General features: G+C 34.3%; 1 protein-coding gene across 1 annotated transcript; it reads right to left on the reverse strand.

The window, feature by feature from the left end:
- Nucleotides 1-281: 281 nt before the first annotated feature.
- LOC127726223 (putative uncharacterized protein DDB_G0282133) lies at nt 282-20390 on the reverse strand. Its single transcript, XM_052233534.1, has 2 exons — nt 12903-20390; nt 282-1791 (listed from the first exon to the last, which is right to left on the reverse strand). The coding sequence occupies exons 1-2, from the start codon at nt 20155-20157 to the stop codon at nt 1169-1171; spliced, it is 7878 nt and encodes a 2625-aa protein (XP_052089494.1). The 5' UTR covers nt 20158-20390; the 3' UTR covers nt 282-1168.
- Nucleotides 20391-20814: the final 424 nt, after the last annotated feature.

The raw sequence follows: 20814 nt of genomic DNA on the forward strand, positions 1-20814 counted from the left end.
ACATTTGTCCTAATGTCAGTCTATCAATGGCTGGTGTGTCCATGACCTTTGTACTAGTGTCTTCTAACCCAAAATTAGGGGATATTCCTCACACATTGTACATTATCAAACTAAGAGCGCTAGAAATTGTGTTCATGACTCCAAAAATACTAGCCGAAACCTAAATATTGACAACCGCACATTTGGACACAAAAGGCTGTACCCGGATACAATATTACTGCCTGCATGGTATTCTATGTGCTGGTTTGAAAGTGTACTTCAATGATTCTCAAAATGGTAAAAATGTTTTTAATAATTTTATATTTAATTTTATCAAGCAATAAAAACAAAATTTGATAACAAATACAATATATATCATTGATCACGAGGATTTCAATGCCGTATATAACTTATAAACAAACAACAATCCATCCAAAGACCCATGTACAATTTGGCAAGTATGGTGGCGTTTCATATCAAAATATATTCATGCTACTCTACTTCAAGATGGATTTTTACTTTTTCATTATAACCATTTAAACTTCAACAATTCAATTGTCATGCTAAATAAATCTGATAAACATATGCATATTTGTTTCTTCTACAAATGCATGTCTGTAGGGAAAATTAAATAAAAAAATACAGTTAAGAATTCTTCTAATAAAATTTTCTATCAAAAAGTTTTTTTTTTATTTTCGAAAATCTGACCATTTGATAAATTACCAGTATCATGTACATATATACAAATAAATAACAAAATAATCAATAGCGTATAGGGATCTTCTTATTTTGTATATTAAATATTGCTACATGAATTTACAATACACGTCTGTTTGTGTTTTATATACATAGCACCATTAACATAGCTGAAATATACATTTTTGTCTAATATCACATACAACAATATATATATATACAATGGTTTATAAAACATTTTAAAGCACTATCCAAAACACATGCGATTGTAACAGAAGACATGTTATAATATAGTCTGCATGATACAAGACATGTCATAATGTAGTCTGCATGATACAAGACATGTCATAATGTAGTCTGCATGGTACAAGACATGTCATAATATAGTCTGTATGAGTATTGATACTTAGGACGAAATAGCGAAACAAAGTCATCAAAAATACATCGAGATGTTCTGACAGGAGGCTGGTTCTTGTTCCATCTCGTTTTGACATCAATATAAGAAAGGGTTTTCCGGGAGGAGAGTTTTATTCCGTTTTGTTTTAACTGTGATGTCCTCCTTATCACCTTCCCCTCCCGTAGCTTCCATCAGTTCATTAAACAAATCAAGTGTATCCTGACTGGATAACGTGACCTCCATTGGCTTACGTCTTGTATAATGACTATATCTTTTATTGTTTGCATACCCTTCGTCATCAACGCGATCCATCACGCGATCATACAACACGCGCCTTTGTTCGTCTGCGTAGAAATCAATTTCGACAACCCGCGTGACAATTGCTTGATTTTTCCGCCAAACATGGAACTCGTAATCGATTGGTGTAAGTCTTTCTGCTGTCACTATAACCGTGATGATAGCTTTTCCATCTCTCATTTCCAAGTCAACATTTTCGGTAACTGTATCGTAATTTGAAGTCGTGATCAATTTCGAACTCGTGCCGTCTGCTTGCTGAAGTGGTGGATCTCCATAAATATCCTCGTGGTGGTGTTTGACGTCCAAGGATTGTCGAATGTCTTTGGCGTCCATTGTGGAGAGTCTGGCAAGCAGTAGATTGGTTAAGTTTTGTTTTGAACGCGGTGCCCTTCGTCTCTCACCATCACCAGCCTTTCGAGTAACTAAAAAACATAAATTCAACTTTGCATCAGTTTGGTTAATTTTGCTTTTAAGAAACATTGGAAAGACGGTAGCCGATGTATTTGTTTTTTAGAATGAAAAGAAATCTGCGTGACGTTTTGTTTAATAATTCCTTTAAAACTAAATTGAGAGTTTTGAAAAAATGCATATCAAAATGACCCTGCTAATAAGATGACGGTTAGGAGGATTACACATGTTTAAAAATACGTTGACATTTGTTTTGTTTTTTGGTGTTTTTTTTGCATTTAGAACTTGATTTTAGTCCAATGAACTGCACTGTAATGGAGGAAATTGTTAGAAATACTAATAATCGAAAACGTAAAAGATACTCCGTCGTCAAATGTAGTACCCTCCATTCCTCCCCCCTCAAAATAAAATGTCATGTATATTTAGTTATATCGATTTGTCAAGATAATTATGAACCACCTGGTGGTCTCGTGGTAGCGTGCTCGATCATGGGTTCAAACCAAAGCCGGATCGTACCAAAGACTTTAAAATTGGTATTTGTTGCTTCTCCGCTAAGCACGCGCTTTAAGGAGTGAGGGCAAAGATCGGTCGGCTCGGAGTCAGAATAATGTTTCCTAGTAAGATGTCTTCCTGTGGACTGTCACATGAACTAGCACATTAAAAATTCGACTCAGTGTGCTGGTCTAGTACAAAACATGTTCCGTCCTGAATATGTATTTGATCTGCCCCCGCGACGTATATATGTTATATGTTTTTTTTTCTACAAGTCATACAAGTTTGTTCTCATTGTCGGATTTTTGTTTTTCTGGACATTTATAATGAACATCATGATAAAAGCACATTTCATAACAGATAGTAATGAATGATAAAATTCTACTCCCAGACAGTAATAAGTTATCAGTAAACAAGCTTTATAATTTTCGATTGTACTTAATTATGAGGGATAATCCAGAAAAACGGCCATTTTGTATGGAATAAATTTTGCATCTTTTGTTTTAATACTGCCTGTTAATGCTAAGAGCTTCAAAAGTCAAACAAGTAATATTCAAACGGAAACAAATTACCTACAGACTTTCAGAACCGTGCACACTGAAGGTTTTTACTCGTAGTTCAATCATTTCGGCTTTGAATGCGTGCCTTCTATACTTTTTCGTTTCATTATAAACTTTCGCAATTTATAGACTTATGTTTGACCTCATGGAATTTAAACGTTTGAGAGATTAACGATTCAGTATCTGAATGTAGTCTTCAATCGTGGCGGTTTAAGTATTCAAAATTTTAACCTTTATTGTTAGTCAAACAAATAATTTTATTTTATGGACACACTGACCTATTTGTGTCTGGTCACTTGAATTTACTACGTACTTACGTCAACAAATGTTTGTCTGTCTAAATGCATACAGATACGAAAACTTAAAGATAATTTAACAACTAACAATTATATTTTGTGACACGCCATGCTTGATTAAAGTTTTGCAAGTGTTAGTAATTGCTTTGCATCAAAACAACTTATATAATAGCACATAATAGTTTTAATGGTTTTCGTCATAGTTAGTGCATTGAGCTAGACTTCCTCTTTATGTAAATCTAAGCTTGAACTCCTCGTCCCTTCTTCGTGGTTGTCTATATGTTTGAAGCCCTCGAACCTCTTCAAGTACGTATATGCTTGAATCCATTGTTCCCACTTTATCTTTGTCTGCATGTTTGAAGCCCTCGACCCTTTTCGTGTGGGTCTATTTGCTCGAACCCCGCGTCCCCACTACATCTGTGTCTATACGATTGGACTCCTTGAATCCTGCTCTATTCGTATATGTCTATACGATTGGATACCTTGAATCCTACTCCATTCATGCATGTCTATATGTTTGAATCACTCGTTCGTCTTAAACAAGAATGAAATATTTGTCACTGGGCGTTAAGCAACCAACAATCAATCAATCGTTTGAACCCCTCGTGCCCTATTCATGTATGTTTATATTCATGAACCTCTCGTCCCCTACTCATGTATGCATATATGCTTGAAACTCTCGTCCCCTATTCATGCATGTCTATATTCTTGAAACCCTCGTACCCTATTCATGTATGTCTACAATTTCTATTTATATATTCTTAAACCCCTTGTCCCCTATTCATGTATGCCTATATGCTTGTAAACCTCGTTCCCTATTCATGTATGTCTATATGCTTGAAACCCTCGTCCCTTATTCATGTATATCTATATTCTTGAAACCCTAGTCCCCTATTTATGTATGTCCATACGCTCGAAATCCTCGTCCCCTATTCATGTATGTCTATAATTTCTATTTCCATATGCTTGAAACCCTCGTCCCCTATTCATGTATGTCTATATTCTTGAAACCCTCGTCCCCTATTCATGTATGTCTATATGATTGAACCCCTCGTCCCCTATTCATGTATGTCCATATGCTTTAAACCCTCGTCCCCTATTCAAGTATGTCTATATACTTTAAACCCTCGTACCCTATTCAAGTATGTCCATATACTTTAAACCCTCGTCCCCTTTTCATGTGTGTTTATATACTTTAAACCCTCGTCCCCTTTTCATGTGTGTCTATATGCTTGAATCCCTCGCCACTAGTCATGTATGTCTATATGCTTGAAGCCCTTGTCCCCTATTCATGCATGTCTATATACTTGAACCCCTCGCCACTATTCATGTATGTCTATAAGCTTGAATCACTTGTCCCCTATTCATGTATATCTTTATTCTTGGAACCCTCGTCCCCTTTTCATTTATGCCTATATGCTTGAAACGCTCGTCCCCTATTTATGTATCTCTATATGCTTTAAACCATTGTCCACCTTTTCATGTATGCCTATATTCTTGAACCCCCTCTTGTCCTATTCATTTATGTCTATATACTTGAACCCCTCGTCTCCTATTCATGTATGTCTATATTCTTGAAACCCTCGTCCCCTATTTATGTATCTCTATATGCTTTAAAACTTCGTCCCCTATTCATGTATATAAAAAAAGAAGAAGTGGTATGATCGCCAATGAGACAACTCTCCACAAGAGACCGCATGACACAGAAATTAACAGCTATAGGTCACCGCACGGCCTTCAACAATGAACAAAGCCCATACCGCATAGTCAGCTATAAAAGGCCCCGAAATCACAAATGTAAAACAATTCAATTGAGAAAACAAACGGCCTAATTAATGTACAAAAAAAAATGAACGAAAAACAAATGTGTAACACAGCAACAAACGACAACCACTGAATTACAGGCTCCTGACTTGGGACAGGCACATACATACAGAATGTGGCGGGGTTAAACATGTATGTCTATATGCTTGAAACCCTCTTGTCCTATTCATTTATGTTTATATGATTGAACCCCTCTTATCCTATTCATTTATGTATGCTTGATGCAAATATGATAGAAAAAAATCAAAGAAGATAAAAATTATAAATATCAAGATGATAATTGGTCACCTCAAGCCAGAAGACGGAGAAATGATCGTGTTTTACACATTTTACCGTTTCCAATAATTAGTAAAGACCTTTATAAGTTAAGCTGTAAAAGGCCAGTAAATCTAAGTAAGGGACCTATTTTCTATAGTAAGAGATCTAGAGCAACAGTATATTACTGGCTCCTATATGGTTTGGAGCACGTACATCAAGTATTGGGCAGGAATTTTAATGTTTTTACGTGCTCAAACCTCTTCCAACCATGGGACAGTGATATAACAGAAATATATTACTACATAAAGTAAAATCAAATTTCAGATATAATTGAGAAATAATTCATTCATGCCATGCTCTATGCTCATTTTAACATGGGTAGGCATTATATTTGTCAATATATTAATACCGAGCGTTAGCGAGGTGTTAAATGTTGACAAATATAATACCTGCCCATGTTAAAATGAGCATAGAGCATGGCATGATAGAATTATTTCGATTCTAATAGGAAAATTTTTGACTTTTTTACTTCGAAGCGGACCTATAATACACGCTCGAAAGGCAGCCATTTTGATTTGATGAACCAAATACGCTACAGAAAATCAACAGTTTAACGATAGAAAATGAACAGATAATTTAAACTTACTCCTAGAATGATTTTACTTAATTTCCTAGCGAGCAACACCAACAAAAATGTCCATTTTGATCCCCGGCGTTATTCAAAAATTCAAAATTTCAATTGTGACGTCAATCACGTGCAACCCATGTTTTATTGGAATTAGAACATAATAGATATAGGAAGATGTGGTATGAGTGCCAATGAGACAACTCTCCATCCAAGTTACAATTTATAAAAGTAAACCATTATAAGTATGTATACAAAGCCAAAGAAGAACGTCATATTAGAATTTTATAATTGTATATACCTGTTTTATAAGCTGCATAAACCGTTGGAGGCGTAAAGGAATTATAATTTAAGATATGCTGCATTAAAATATTCAGGAATTTTGATATGAATAAAAAAAAGATATGTAACAAACGTCAGTGATACAGACACCCAACAACGAAGCGTTACCAAGCATAGATAAAATTTTGAATTAATAAAGAATGATCTGGCAGATTTAATACGTTATTTGTGCATTAAATGCATGGTATGCAGTGTTTACATAAGGATTTTATATGAAAGGCAAAGTGAAGAAAGAAGTAGGAGTAAAATACTTCGTTTGACTACCCGAGTGTATACAATCGTATTTTGAATGTTCCACTCTGTCAAATTATATCAAGGTAATCTTTTATTAATAGTGTGCACCTACACGTCCCCTTTCAAAACATGTATTCAAAGCATATACTAATGTGAAATGATGTTTACACTTATGTGAATTTTAAATTCATTATTTATAACTTGTGATTCATTTATTTATTTAGAACACGGTACACAGGAACATGTCAAAAATACAAAATTAGAATATTAACCGTAAAAGATAACTATTGATTTTTTACAGTTTTCCTGCCGAAGGTCGGTGGTTCTCTCTGGGTTCTTCCATCAATAAAAACTGGCCGCCATTAAATAGCCTAATAGTGCTAAAAGTGGCATTAAAACACCAAAAATCAATCAATTAATCAATTTTTTTATTTAAACATATAGAATTTTACATGAAAAGATGTTATCGAGGTTTATATATTAAATAAGTCTTGGGCATACCGTTGATTTGATTTGATTTGATTTTTGGTGTTTTAACGCCACTTTTAAGCACCGCTTTTGGGCTATATCGTGGCGGCCAGTTTATATTGGTGGAGGAAGCCGGAGTGCCCGGAGAAAACCACCGACTTTCGATAGGAAAACTGACAATCCTAGTCAATTAAGATTGGAGTCGAGTGCACCGGCACGAGCGGGGTTCGAACTCACAACCTCAGTGTTGACTGGCTAGTGATTACAGTAGTAACTACTTAGACCACTCGGCCACCGAGGCCCCTAGGCATACCGTTGATTATGTGCAAATAACTTTTAAGATGAAGAACAGCAATAGAGCACTATTGTTATATTCATATTTCTCATTATATCTCGGGGCTGTTGTCCGATGTTCACCCAATCTACAAATCCTTTGTTCTCCTTCCTAAAAATGCATATCTTGACTTATTGCAAAATAAGTGTCAAATAAACTTAAATCTCTGCGTTTGAAAATATTGGTAAATATTGAGATGTATGGCAACCTGAAGCTGTTTTCAGTGTTTGTTAAACCTAAAAATGGAGGAGTGGAAATAAACACATAATTATTGTTTAAAAAATCAAGTTTTATTAGAGGACCTATCACAGATAATATTGAGATTCGAACTCAAAGTAAACAACATTAAAAGAAGGAGATGTTGTATGATTGCCGATGAGACAACTATCAATCAAAGTTCAAATGAATTGGGTGTAAGCACAAGTTTTTTACAAGATATTGCAATTATTCAAAATCCAGTTTGTATGCAAGGGGAATTGGGGATACGAAATGTACATAGTTCACAAAAATCACATAATCACACAATTCTTTACTAAACATGGGGCGTATGCAAATGTTCATCAGTTACTTTTTCAAGCTTTTGAATTGATTCATTTATAATATTAATTAACACGAATTTTCAACATTCCTTGTATCATGTAGCAGATATATTTACCTGTACATGTATATGCGTATATTTTAAGGTCAGAAAATGCATTAATAACTGTCTATTAAAGACATTAGATCCCTAGGGGCTAAGGAGGGGAGATCAGATATTAATCCTTCTGTATCAAATACAATATGACTTTAAGATGATACACAACTGGCCATGGGGCATACAACGACATACATCAAATATCTCAAGTTTTTCAAGTACAAAAGTAGAAATATGGATGCAGATGGAAGATTTTTTAACAGAAGTCAACTTATACCATGATTATAATTGCCCGGTCTATTTATTTCTTCCTTTCTTCTTTTCTTTCCTTAATATTTCAAATCGTATGTTTTGACTAGAGACAATAAACCAGAGGAGAATCATGAACATATGGATAAAGTTTTAAAAGTTCTAGGCAGTAAAAAAGTCATAGTTAAACTGTCAGCAGTAATTTAAAATTTTAAAGGGATATAAATATAAAAAAAACGAAGATGTAGTATGATCGCCAGTGAGACAACTCTCCACCGGAAATCAAATGACGAAGAATTTAAAAACTATAGGTCACCGTACGGCCTTCATCAATGAGCAAAAATCATACTTCATAATAAGCTATACGTACAAGTCTGCCAAACATTAGTGCCAGGAATCCTCGCTTGGTTCTGCCATTGTTATAAATTACGTATACTTGTTAGTGGAGAAAAGACGAGAAAGTAAATGGTAAGCAGGTAAAAAAAATATTTTTAAACATGCGCATTAATAAGGCAGGAAAAAACAAAATGGATCTATTGATTATGATCTCATAAAGTACCAGTGTTTTAATGACCCATAGTTGATTTTCCGTAATCATACTGGAAAATGCATGTTTCAAAAACAGTTATCACCTTTTTTTCTGTGAAATGTCAGAATAACCCTCCTCCATCAATACGAGTGTTGTATTAGTTTCCCATATAAAATATATTGGACCATTTCATTCCGTACACGTGAACTCCCTTTGGTAAATATGGTATTCGAACTATAGCCTAGGAATTTCGAATTAACCAGAAAGAGAGTTTTAATGTTAAGAACCACGTGGTTTTATCTTTTTTATTTGTTTATTGAAAGAAGACGTAGATAGTGTGACATTTTTTCAGTTTGACTTTTTTAGTTTTACGTAAGAAAACAAATCTGTTCATTGGACAGTTTATACCATAGCTAATTTGTAAAGATGAGCATTTCATAATTAGAATATTATTTTCCCAGTTCATTCCGACGCCTTACCCTTGTAAACTAGAGAGTACACTCATATTAAAAACAATTTATCATCGTAACTCCAATAAAAAATGTCATATCTGCAGGGTGGGGTGTCACTTTATAAAATACATGTAGGATTTAATGTATATTAAGGTGTTGACAATACATGTGTTTTATCTTAACAATCTCTACAACAGAACGAGTGAAATCGATCATTTATTATAACTTTGTATAGATTATTGTTCATTAACTAACATGAAAAGAATTACATATTAAAAGGTTTACACAAGCATACAATTTGTAAAAGTAACCTTTTGAACTGTTTTTACATAGTTGTTGTATAAGTTACAAACTGTTTTAATTTACAGGTGTTTCTACTTAATTATAATAATCAATAGGCAGCGAAATTGAAAAATAAAACATTAATTTGTAGAAATTTCAACTAGACAAAAACCTTAGTACATTAAGACTGACAATATCTTTCTCCCCCTATCCCCCTAAAATGACCTGTATTTTTACTATATAATTCTCAACCACGTCAAACTCAAATAGTTATCATAGGACAAAATGGATTAAAAAAAAGTCTTAGTAAAAAAAAAAAAATTACTTGGATTAAGATTCCAATTTTTCTCGTACTTTAGGCCTAACAAAAATAAGGAGACGTGATATGATCGCGTATGCATTTACTCTCTAAGATCAAGAAATTTCTAAATATTGATTCAGAATCTCATACCATAAATCTGTTTTGATGCACAAATGCATTAAGAATGAAGCCCCTGTATATTTAACTGAAAATTTTTAAGAAATGCCAGAAATAAACCAATATTGTTTGAGGAATACGTCTTGCAAAAAATTGCAAGTTCCAAAAGCCAAAACAGAGCTGTATAAGAAATCTTTTATATATTCAGGATCTATTTTATGGAATAACTTACCAATATCCCTGAAAAAATCAACCTCAAGTACAAGCTCATTCAAAAAAGATTTAAAAAATTACTTGTTGGAACATTAAGAAGCTGTGTAACTTTATATGCATACTAATTTTCACACGCTTACTAAACTTTAAATATTGTTCAGGTAATTTGAATGATGCCAATACTATATGAATTCATCATTTTTTACCTGTTTTGAAAATTGTATATTTCATAACAATTTCTTATTTGATATTCCTTATGTGTGTGTTTGTTTTATTATTTTGCAATTGTTTGTTTGTTATATTTCAATGCATTTCATGAGGGCTTCAGGGAAGATTAGTGTTATAGCTAACTGTGTAACCCTCTTTAAATAAAGAATTATTATTATTATTATTATTATTATTATTATTATTATTATTATTATGAGATGCTTTTATCGCTCAGGTTCAGTTACAAACTTTTATTGAATCATAGTAATCTGTAATTAAATGGAATGGACACAAGTAAATTTAATGTTCGTTATAATAGTAAAATTTCTGATTGTCAGTTTCTTTTTGTTTTTCAAACAGAAATTGATATATAGAGTTAGAGATCACGAAAAACAGATTCGGTGTAAATATATTTTCCGATATTTGTATATTTGATTTTTAAGGAAGCCAGATGTAGCCATTTTGGATGTTATCATGCATACATTCTTTATGTTTTTCCTAGCTTTTTAATGGATTGATTGTTGGTTGCTTAACGTTCAGTGGCAAATAGTTCGTGCATAATCAGACGATGAAGATATGTAAACAATCGAATATAATTGAAATCTGTCAAAATAGTGACCCACAGGTCCATTAGTTTCTCGATAAAACAAGAGGTTTTCTTTATAAACGCAAATAATTATGAACTAAATCAATTTTTTTTACTATCATCCAAAAGGTTTGGAAATATAAACAAAACAAAATAATATTTTATAAATATTTCACATATTTTAGGAGCATATTCATGTATACCACATAAAACATACAAATTCTGGTGTACAACGTTTGTATTTATAAAAATTTGGATACAGTGGGTTTGGTTACATAACTTATAGGGTGTTTACATTTAAAACTGCACATTTAAACACATAAACTACAGTGAATATTACATTAGATTGGTAAAGTTTAATGTTGCAGACGAAGACATCCGTTTGTTTTAACCACAACTGACATTTAATCTAATTCAAAACATTACTCAAGCCTAAACGTCGGCCAATTTCAGTCAGAGGTTGAGAACAAAACATTTCCAGTAATAAGACCATCGGCACTGATGTGTTATTGTTTTGTCCAAACCAACCGATCGTGAATTCATCCAATTTCGAATTTTCGGGCCAATACGTCTGCTCGATATAAGTGATATTTGAATTTAACTTTATTTGTCTATTTAAAAAAAAAAGATAGGGGGAGGGGGATTCCTGTCGTTTAATTTTTTTTTCAAATTTTAATTGTTTTACACTACATGACATATACATAATTAATCGACATTACTACACAACGGGGATATCACACTTACAAAAGGGATAGAAGTTTTCATCAGTTCTTTTCGAAGTGGCTAGCCATTGTAGTCGTATCTATAAACTCATCTTAACTTATGTAACCGTCAATTGACAAAGACACATGACCCCCAGGGTACTTCATGGTAATCCAGATTGTATCTGTTATGTACAGATCTTTCTTAACACATCCACTGAAGTTTAGTAACTTACTAGTATTCGAAATAGAGCGTTCACCAAATTAAAGTTTATTTGTGTCTAGAAATAACTCTGACTACCTTTTTTATTTTGAAATTGATGTAACTTTTAAAGAAAAATTTGACCTAAGACGTTTCGATTATAAAGTAAAAACCATGGTTCAACTAATAAAGTAATTGGAATTTTCTCTGAAGCAACAGGTAGTGCACATATAGATATCATCAATATAATTCCATTGTTGCGAACACACGCCCATCATTATACATTTAATTCATTGATAAAGTACCGACATACTTGACAAACTTTTACGCTCAAATAAAATAAATATACATGTATTACAATGTACATATTTTATGACAGTTGTACACTTTAAAGTAAGGAAGATTGATAGAGCACATTAATTTAAATGAAATTTAGATAACAATCTTAGCATTCAATTATATTTTCTGAATGGAATTAGGGTTGATGTTCGCGTTAGTATCAAAAGGAAGATTATGTGTACTTATGTGAACTTATATTGTCAATATCTACAGTAATCTTTAATATTACTTCTATTAATATTCAACATTTGTCATTCTCAGGAATTGCTTCAATAACTTCATTTAAACAAGATTATAATGTATGACAATAGTTTTATAATTTTTGCTTAGCAACACTTTAGGGTGAGCAAAATAATTATAAGTATTAGTGAAAAAAGAAATGTTTTGGCAATTTTAGCTTATTTCATCCCCAATTCCCACAAAAAGGAAAAAATAAAAATAAATCAATGTATCAAAGATGCATATAGGGGCACTCCTTTTTCTACACGACATATTGCATTTAAAACAATTCTACAGGTCTACAGGTTTAAGCGTTAAGTATACTAATTTTGATAAAAAGTTTCAAGTACACATATACTTCAAAGTAAACGTCATACTCTACTAAAAAAATGATGAGACACAGTCTACAAAATTCAAAACAGAAACCTAAAGCATGAACCCCACTCAAAACTTGGTTCTCGTCCGCTAGTGGCACCCGTTTAATTGTTTAATGGTCGTATTGATCTACCTTACAACAGATTTTGATAGAATATCAAACATTTCAAAAACCTGGTATACCAAAAACTAAACATCCGAACATCAACATACAAGAGGTGTACAGGAGCTCAGAGTCTTCTTTTTTCAAATTGTAAACTTAATCAATCAAATATGTGACACTTACCATTTTTGGATTTAGAAAATCTGTCAACAGTTTCAAAAGCCATATTCTCCATGTCTCTGATATCTTTCTCCTGTTGTATCCTCTTTTCCTCCTCATATCTCTTATAAATATCCTCATCACTATGGTATAGAGGATTGGTCTTACTCATGTTAAACTTATTGTCAAACATATTAATGTTATCATTGTACTCATCAAGATTCTCATCGAAATTGTTCTTAATCAGTATGTTTCCCCTGACGACTCGCATGTCTCGGTCAACATCAGTGTATGTTTTCCTTTCTGGTTCCGGAGTTCCTTGGTAATGTTGCTGGTGGTTTAGTATACTAGATAATTTCGATTGGTACCCATCCATTTGGTCGTAAGATTTCTGTCTACCACTACTACCACTATTGACCTCGACTGTTGATCGAAATTGACGACCCTGACCCTCGGTAGCAGGTCGTCCTACATTTAAAGTTCTCTCTGTCGTATATCTCGGTTCCATAAATTCAGCATTTCCATTAAAAGCAATCGGGCGATTATGTCCCACATCTATAGAGCTTATATTTCGATTCTGGTCTAGAAATTGTCCACCAGTGACTTGGACGTTGTCGGTTTTCATTGTTGTTATAGTTTTTGTTGTCTCTTCATATTCCATCGTTTCTTCCTTGACATCCTCAGACGCACTCGATTTGACAACTTTATACTTTCGTCCGCTGTCAACTTCGTCTGTCGGTGGCTCATATGGACGATGTTTCTTTGCTGTATGCCATTTTGGCGACTCGTAAGGGCCTTTGACTAGAGCTACAGATTTATACACGGGTCGTTCTTGAAACTGTCTCGAGTCAGTTTCATCAATCTTAGCCACGATTGTGTGTTCCTCTTTAGGTTTAACGCTATGATGTTCCTCTTTATAATTAACGATTTGATGTTCCTCTTTAGGTTGTGTCATCACCTGTACACCAGTAGTTACCTTTTGGGGAATAGGTTCTAGCTGGAGAAGGTTGTATTGAGGAACCTGAAGTGGTGGCAACATTAATGGCTGTTGCACATAATAAGGATTAAACTGAGGTATTGGAGGGACGGACGAATTAGCCTCCACCATGTAAGCTGCTGACATAGCATTAAGTCCACTCTGGTCGTACGAAGATGATTGATTTGTCACTTCCTTCTTCATGTTCACATCTTGGGAGCCAACGTAACTAGATTTACCATCTGTTACCCATGGCCCGTCGGAAGACATTTCGTAAGACTGTTTAACAGTTTTAAGGGACGATGAACCATACGGATTCTGGTTTGGAGCACCACCATCTTCGTACTCATACGATGTGGTCCGTTTATTAGAAGAGCTGTCACTGTATCCATAAGGCTGCAACTGACCTTGACCTTGCCGTAATCTTTCGTTCGTGTATTGTCCCGACTGAAATCGTTCGTCAGTTTCGGTATATTCCATTGAATTCGGATTATACAAACTAAGTATGACTTCCTCGGCGGTATTATAATCAACGCCAGAATTTCCATGAGCTCTGAGATTATGAATTCTCTGATATGACGGACTGCCACTTCTAGGGCTTGCACTTTCATATTCCGAGCTGTATCTATGATCAGACGTGCTGTACTCGTAGCTTTCATCAGTAATATCCTCTATCATATATGTATCTCCTTTATGATCTTGAACTATATATTTATTTCTATTACTCGGCTCCGAAACTACTGGAAGTGATGCCGTATCTGATTTGTCCCCATCCTCCTCCTCCTCTACAACCCGGTGTGTAAGAGTAGTAATCACTAGGTTCCCTCCATTTAATTTGGTGATCGTCTGGTTAATTTCAGGTATAATATCGTCATTATTTTCTCCATTTAGTTTAGATATGGCATCAGTCAAGAGTGCAAGGTTTCGTTTTTGTGTTGTCTGCTCTTCATCGTTATAACCACCACTATTAACAGAACTTGTTGTCTTCGTCGTTATCTTTTTACCCCCTTTATATTCAGACATTTGGGAGGTGTTAGTATTTCCCGACGATTTCTCTGGCATTGTAGCACCAGTCCTTAATTCCTGTATGATTGCTATTTTGGAATCGTTAGATGCACCACCGATTGTTTTAGTATCCAAATCTGTTGTATGTACGTCCACAGTTGTCGAGAATTTACGGTCCTTATAATCTAGATGAGGATTTAAAGGTGTAAAAGTTTTACCTGTAAAATTATCTGTCACATGATCACAGCCTGCGGTAGGACACGCGTGAATGACTTCACTTTCTTCTGTTGTATTAACATCAAATGTAACTGATCGCTTACTTTTGTACTCCGTATTATTGTAATCTTGTGTATGTTTATTTACTTTATTGTTTGTAAGAGGTAATTTATCCACTTTATTTGTAGCTTCAAGCAAAGATGTTTGACAGTCTTCATCTATTTCTTCTTCATCTTCCGCCTCTTGTAAAAAGTCAAGATTCAGTTTCAGGGCAGATCGTAAATCCTCTGTATTTTCAGTGTTTTTATTTTCGTGTGTTCCTGGATCATCTGATTGTGTTTCGTACTGATGTTCATCGCTTCTTATTTGAAGCATTTCCACCTCATTTGTATCACAATTACTTTCTCTTTCATTCATTTCATCTATTTCACCAAAAATAACTTCGCCATTTTCATCGTAGTGAGTAATCTCACCTCTAGAGTTTTCTTCAAAATTCTGGTCTTCCAGACCAGCCTTTAAAACTTCATTTTCATCAGCAATCGCTGTATCTACTATATATTCCCCTTCCACAGAACTATCGTCTTGCTCAGAACTATCTGACGATTCGGATTGGTCAGAACTATCTGACGATTCGGATTGGTCAGAACCTTTAAGTAAAATTTCCTGATTTATTTCAGATTTTACATTGTTTGAATCATTGTTGTCATCTGTCTTTCGGTTCCTTGTTCGTTTTGCTAACCAGGTATCCATTAAATCTAGATACGTTTGACACAATTGTTGTTCCGTATTTCTTAAAACTTCATCCATTGGTGGTGTATCGATAGGTGATCTAGCAATATCAGGATTAATGGGCGAAGTATCGCTCGACAAACTAACTATATCAGTATTATTATCATTGTATGTGTTTGTCAAATCAACATTTCTATTTTCATTCGAATAATTAGTACTAGATGGTTGGTAAGAATTTGTAAACTGTATAACATCGCTTTCCGTACGATAAACATGTTTAATGTCGCTTTCTGCTTTATTTTCCAGCATAGTACCGTGATTTCGATACTGTCTATTATCATACCCACAATTTCTTTGTAAAAGGTCTGCCATGACGCTATCTTGGAGTTCAGTGGTATTAACAACATTTTTTTCAGTGGTCTCCCCATTCACAGAAGAGACGTTATCTATATCGATTAAGGTTGCTTCATTCACATCTGCATTGCTAGCTTTTCTTCGATCCAATCCTTCTAAACAAGGAGATGGTGATAAACCTGTTTTAGATGTCTCAATGTTTATTTCACTTTTCAACTCCACATTACCGTTAATTGAATGAGACGAAACATAACTATAACATTTAGTGTTAATTTCAGACGTAGATCGGAATTGTTTTGAATTGTCATTATCATGTTCAGCAAGACATGTAGCTTTATGTTCGATATCATGAGTAGAAATACTTTTTTCGGGAGTATCAAAACTAAAATCAGGCTCTTTTAAACCAGTGCTGATTGGCGACGGAGTGACATAGGTTTCTATAATGGATTCTTTGAATTCATGAGGTAGCGTTTCAAAATGTGGGTTGGATTTCTTCTTTCTTGGTGGTTTCTTTGGAGGAGTCTTTTTCGGAATTATATTTATAACATCGGTACATGTGTCCTTTCTATTCTGGTCAATATGTAAGACATCACCAATTTCATTTTCGGTTGTATTTAGATTATCATTCAAAAAAAGATACTTTGATGAAGGAATATCAGGTTCAACTATTCTATAATGTTCAGTAGATTCCTCACTTTTTTCAGTAAATTCTTCAGCAGTTCCCATAGTCAATTGTAAATCATTTATTACTTTCTGATCTTGTTCGTGATACAAAATGTGAGATGAAACACGTTCTTCAATTTGTATGACATTTTCCTCAACAGCGAAATCTTTGGTATGATTACTCAAGACCGATGGTTCTTTAAGGTAATCCATAAGCTGCAATCCATTTGTTTCGCATTTTTCAACAGGTCTAAAAGGTGATACCGACATTTCAACCGTAGTATCTGCAACCTGTAGTTCTGTGTTTTCTTCAAAATTTATATTTTCCACAATTTTATTATTGTCATGATCATTTATTATTTCCACTGTATTATTTTCAGACAGGGATGATACCTGTTCTGTATACTTTGGAGAGCTTAATTCAACTTTTAAATATGACGTTTTTGTTTCATAACTGTTTGCAGTTTCTTGTGCAGTTGTAGAATATTGTAACAAATCCGGGGTATATCTTCCGGAAATATCATCTAAGTCGTAAGTGTCGTTATTGGTTTCAATGTTAATGCACGTATCCGAAGGCGAAATGTCGACGCTGGTAACATACTGAGTATTAGCTGCATCGCCATTAGGCGCACTGATTTTCATTGAGCCTAATTCACTGCAGATAATACCTTTAGCTTGTGCAGGCCCATCAATTGCATATGTATTTTGATTGTGTGGATAATTAACATTTACGCTTGGTGATTTCAGTGTAACATTCAAATAACTACTGACATTTTCGGTTTCATGTCTCTCTTGAAAAGGCGTCGGTTTTCCTTCACTGATAGGTTTATGTTTCGTGTTTGGTGATCGTTTTTCCAGCTCTGATATTTGTTGATAATATGAAACAGGTTGTCCAGAAGAAATGTCTTTACCAAGTAGAGTTGTCGTTTGTGAAGGGAAATCTTCTTGACGAAAAGATACTGGTGGAGATGACAAATCTGGTAAAGTGTTATCAGAAAAATAACAAGAATCTACTGTATCCGCTAGATCTCTTTCTGCATCTTTTTGTTGATAACTTGCACTTTCAGGTGATTTACCAAATAGTTGAAATGGTATATCTATGTTATGTTCTAGAGAGTTTTCATGTTTATAAAGAGTACTATCAGACGGGGTTTCTGGTATAGGCGTCGGTATATCTATTCCTCGTTCTTGAAAGTTTTCATTATTTCCATATACCGGTTGGGTTTCTAGGATTAGAGTAGGGCATTGGATCAGCCTAGGTTCCATTTGACGCGAGGAAGACGACAATTCCGAAAATTTGTCTTCATAATCGTCAATTTTAGAATTCGTTATTTTATCCCAGTTTCGTTCTGACTGGTTACCTATTCCAAATTTAAAGATAAGACGATCGATTTCACTTTCCTCTTTATTATCGTCGGACTTATCAGAGAATTGTTCAATGTTTGGATGATTTGATACGTCCTCTCGTGAAGGGTATCGTTTACGTAAAAAACTTTTTAACGCATCAGCTGATGTTGCCGATTTGTTAGGATTTGTTCTGTTGAAAGGTGAACTTGATTTTTCTATTGGCTTTGACGAAATTCTTACTCTTTCGCTGCTAAATCTTTGGAAGTTATCATTAACTGATTGTGTGATTTGTTTCGGACTATTAGCTATTCGGTTGCTCCCAGCTCTATGAAATCTGGGTCCATTATCAAAACCCTTAGTTTGCGACCGATCCAAGTGGTCATCTGTCACGTAACTTCTATTTTTAGATTCAACTGGTTTTTGTTCAATGTTATCTTTACCTTCAGTTATTGCGTTTGCTATTCGTTCACTAACGCTACGTTGTAATATTTGATTCCTATGTATAGGAGCTTTATCATTTGGCTTTAATGTTACTTTTGTCAGATTGTCATTGTTTCTCTTATATTCTGTGTTTACCTCTGTATGAAGAACACTTCTAATAAGTAATTCCCTATTTTCAGTTTGTCTGTTTATGTCTTCTAATCTAGGGCTATATATCGACTTTTCATTTTGATTTGATCGAGGTGAATACAGTTTTTCAGATGATTCGTTCTTGTGTTTGTCAATTTTATTTTGAGTTCTTTTCTCCCAGTCGTTTTTTTCTTTGAAATCAGGTTGCATAACAAAATCGTTGACCTCTGTATTATTTCTATCTTTACAACTTTGAACCGTTACGGATTGATGCAATTCTTTATTAATGTCTACTTCGTCGGGATATCGTTTTTGAAGGAAATCTCTCAATGCACCTGTTGTGCGCATGCTTCCTGTTCGAATAAAAGCTTCATTTGTCCTTGTGTCAAGGTGATGTTTGTTTGGTATGTGCATGCTCACCGAACGCTGCAAACTATAAGTATTTTCTCCAGAGCCAACAGAATTTGTCCGCAAACTTCCCGGGCTTGATATACTTTGATTGCATGTATTGTTGACATTGTGTGATTTTCCCGAAAATTCTCCATTTGAGTGGACTCTTTTCCTGTGTACTGGTTTTCGGTCACCTTTATTTCTACTGTTACTATTGTTCACTTTATCTTTGTGTGTCTGATGATATTGCCCTTCTCTTATGATATCGTCAGATGGCCTTTGATGGAATTCATCAGAATTTACCTCAAAACCTGAGACGTATTTGTCTGCTGTGTTAAATATGGCCTTTTCAGGTTGTGGTTTAACAGCTAGATTCTCTGTTGATTTAGAACGTAGGATGTACGGCTCACCATGTTCGTCATAAGACTTACGTAACGAAGAAACGTCCGCTCTATTGTTAATGTTAGTTAATGAGTTAGTCCTCTGTGAAGGTGTTACAGTAGTTTTAGCCACAGACAAATATCTGTTGGAAACGTCATTGGCACTATTATGTCTTTTGAGCGAACTTTTCTTTGAACTTGTATCAATATCCTTAGTAAGTGAATCATCCTGTGATGAAAACATCTTTTTTAACTGAGACACGTAGCCTGGTTTAATTTTTTGCCGAACGGATTCTTTATTGTCTTTTAATTTTTGCACAACGGGTTGCCAATCGGAACCTTCAGTGGTTTCTTTTACCTTTCGCTTACGTTTAACTTTTTCCTTCGGATCTTTAGTATTTATCGTATAAAATCCAATATTGCTGTCAGAATCAGAATCAGCAAATGAGCTGTCATGTGACTCTTGTGGAAGACTTAGTTTGAAACGTACTGAATCTTTTCTGTCCAAAGACTGTTTTTGAGACGAACTCCAAGAATGCATACGCTGACTTGATGTCCTTAAAATGGATGCTCTCGTAAGTACCGGTGTAGAAGTTTCTGGAATTACTTGATTCACTTGAGTGTTAGCATGCGTGATACTTTCCTCCATTCCATTTGTAGTGAAATATTCTTGAACATTCGGTGGTGTTGAACATCCGCCATGTATAAACCCGGAGTCGAGCGATGAGAATGATGTAGAAGGTGACAATGTCGGAGTGTCATTCAGTGAGGAGTAGATTATCTTTGGCGTCCTTCCTCTTTCATGATATATCGGCTTATCGCCTCCCCTGATTAATGGTGCATTTAGAGTTTCTATCTTTTCCATTTTTTTTTAAAGTTTACCTGAAATAAATGTAAATAGTACCTTTTTATTATAATAAACAGGTTTACGAGGCATTTGAGAAAAAATCAGATTACCAAACAAAAAAAAATACAATTTCTATAAAAATAAGGAGATGTGGAATAAATACAATTTCTGCATGTTTTTCAATACTTTATTTTGAAGTCATAAGTCATCTGATCAGTCATTGTTTGTGTATACAAATGAATCGGTGTATACTTCTATGTATATGATGTTTTTGCAAGAACGTTCCCTTTTTAATAAGTTTTTTCTGTTTAAAATAATAAATGTTTTCTATAGGTCTACATTATTAGCCCTATATATATATATATTGCCAACTTTTACCTTGTAGATAAATCTAAGCTATTGTATTTGTCGCTCTGACATTTCCCTTGCCAACATGTTTTTATTTTGATATAATTAGCT

This window comes from Mytilus californianus, unplaced genomic scaffold (genome assembly GCF_021869535.1).
Source record: "Mytilus californianus isolate M0D057914Y unplaced genomic scaffold, xbMytCali1.0.p SCAF_17, whole genome shotgun sequence".
NCBI lineage: Eukaryota > Metazoa > Mollusca > Bivalvia > Mytilida > Mytilidae > Mytilus > Mytilus californianus.

Bases quoted from the DNA above. Each gene is read 5' to 3' on its own strand.
- LOC127726223 (XM_052233534.1), bottom strand. From the start codon at position 20,157: ATGGAGGAAAGTATCACGCATGCTAACACTCAAGTGAATCAAGTAATT. The intron at 1,792-12,902 runs GTAAGTGTCACA...TATGTTTTTTAG, and splicing joins ATTTTCTAAATCCAAAAATG to TTACTCGAAAGGCTGGTGAT.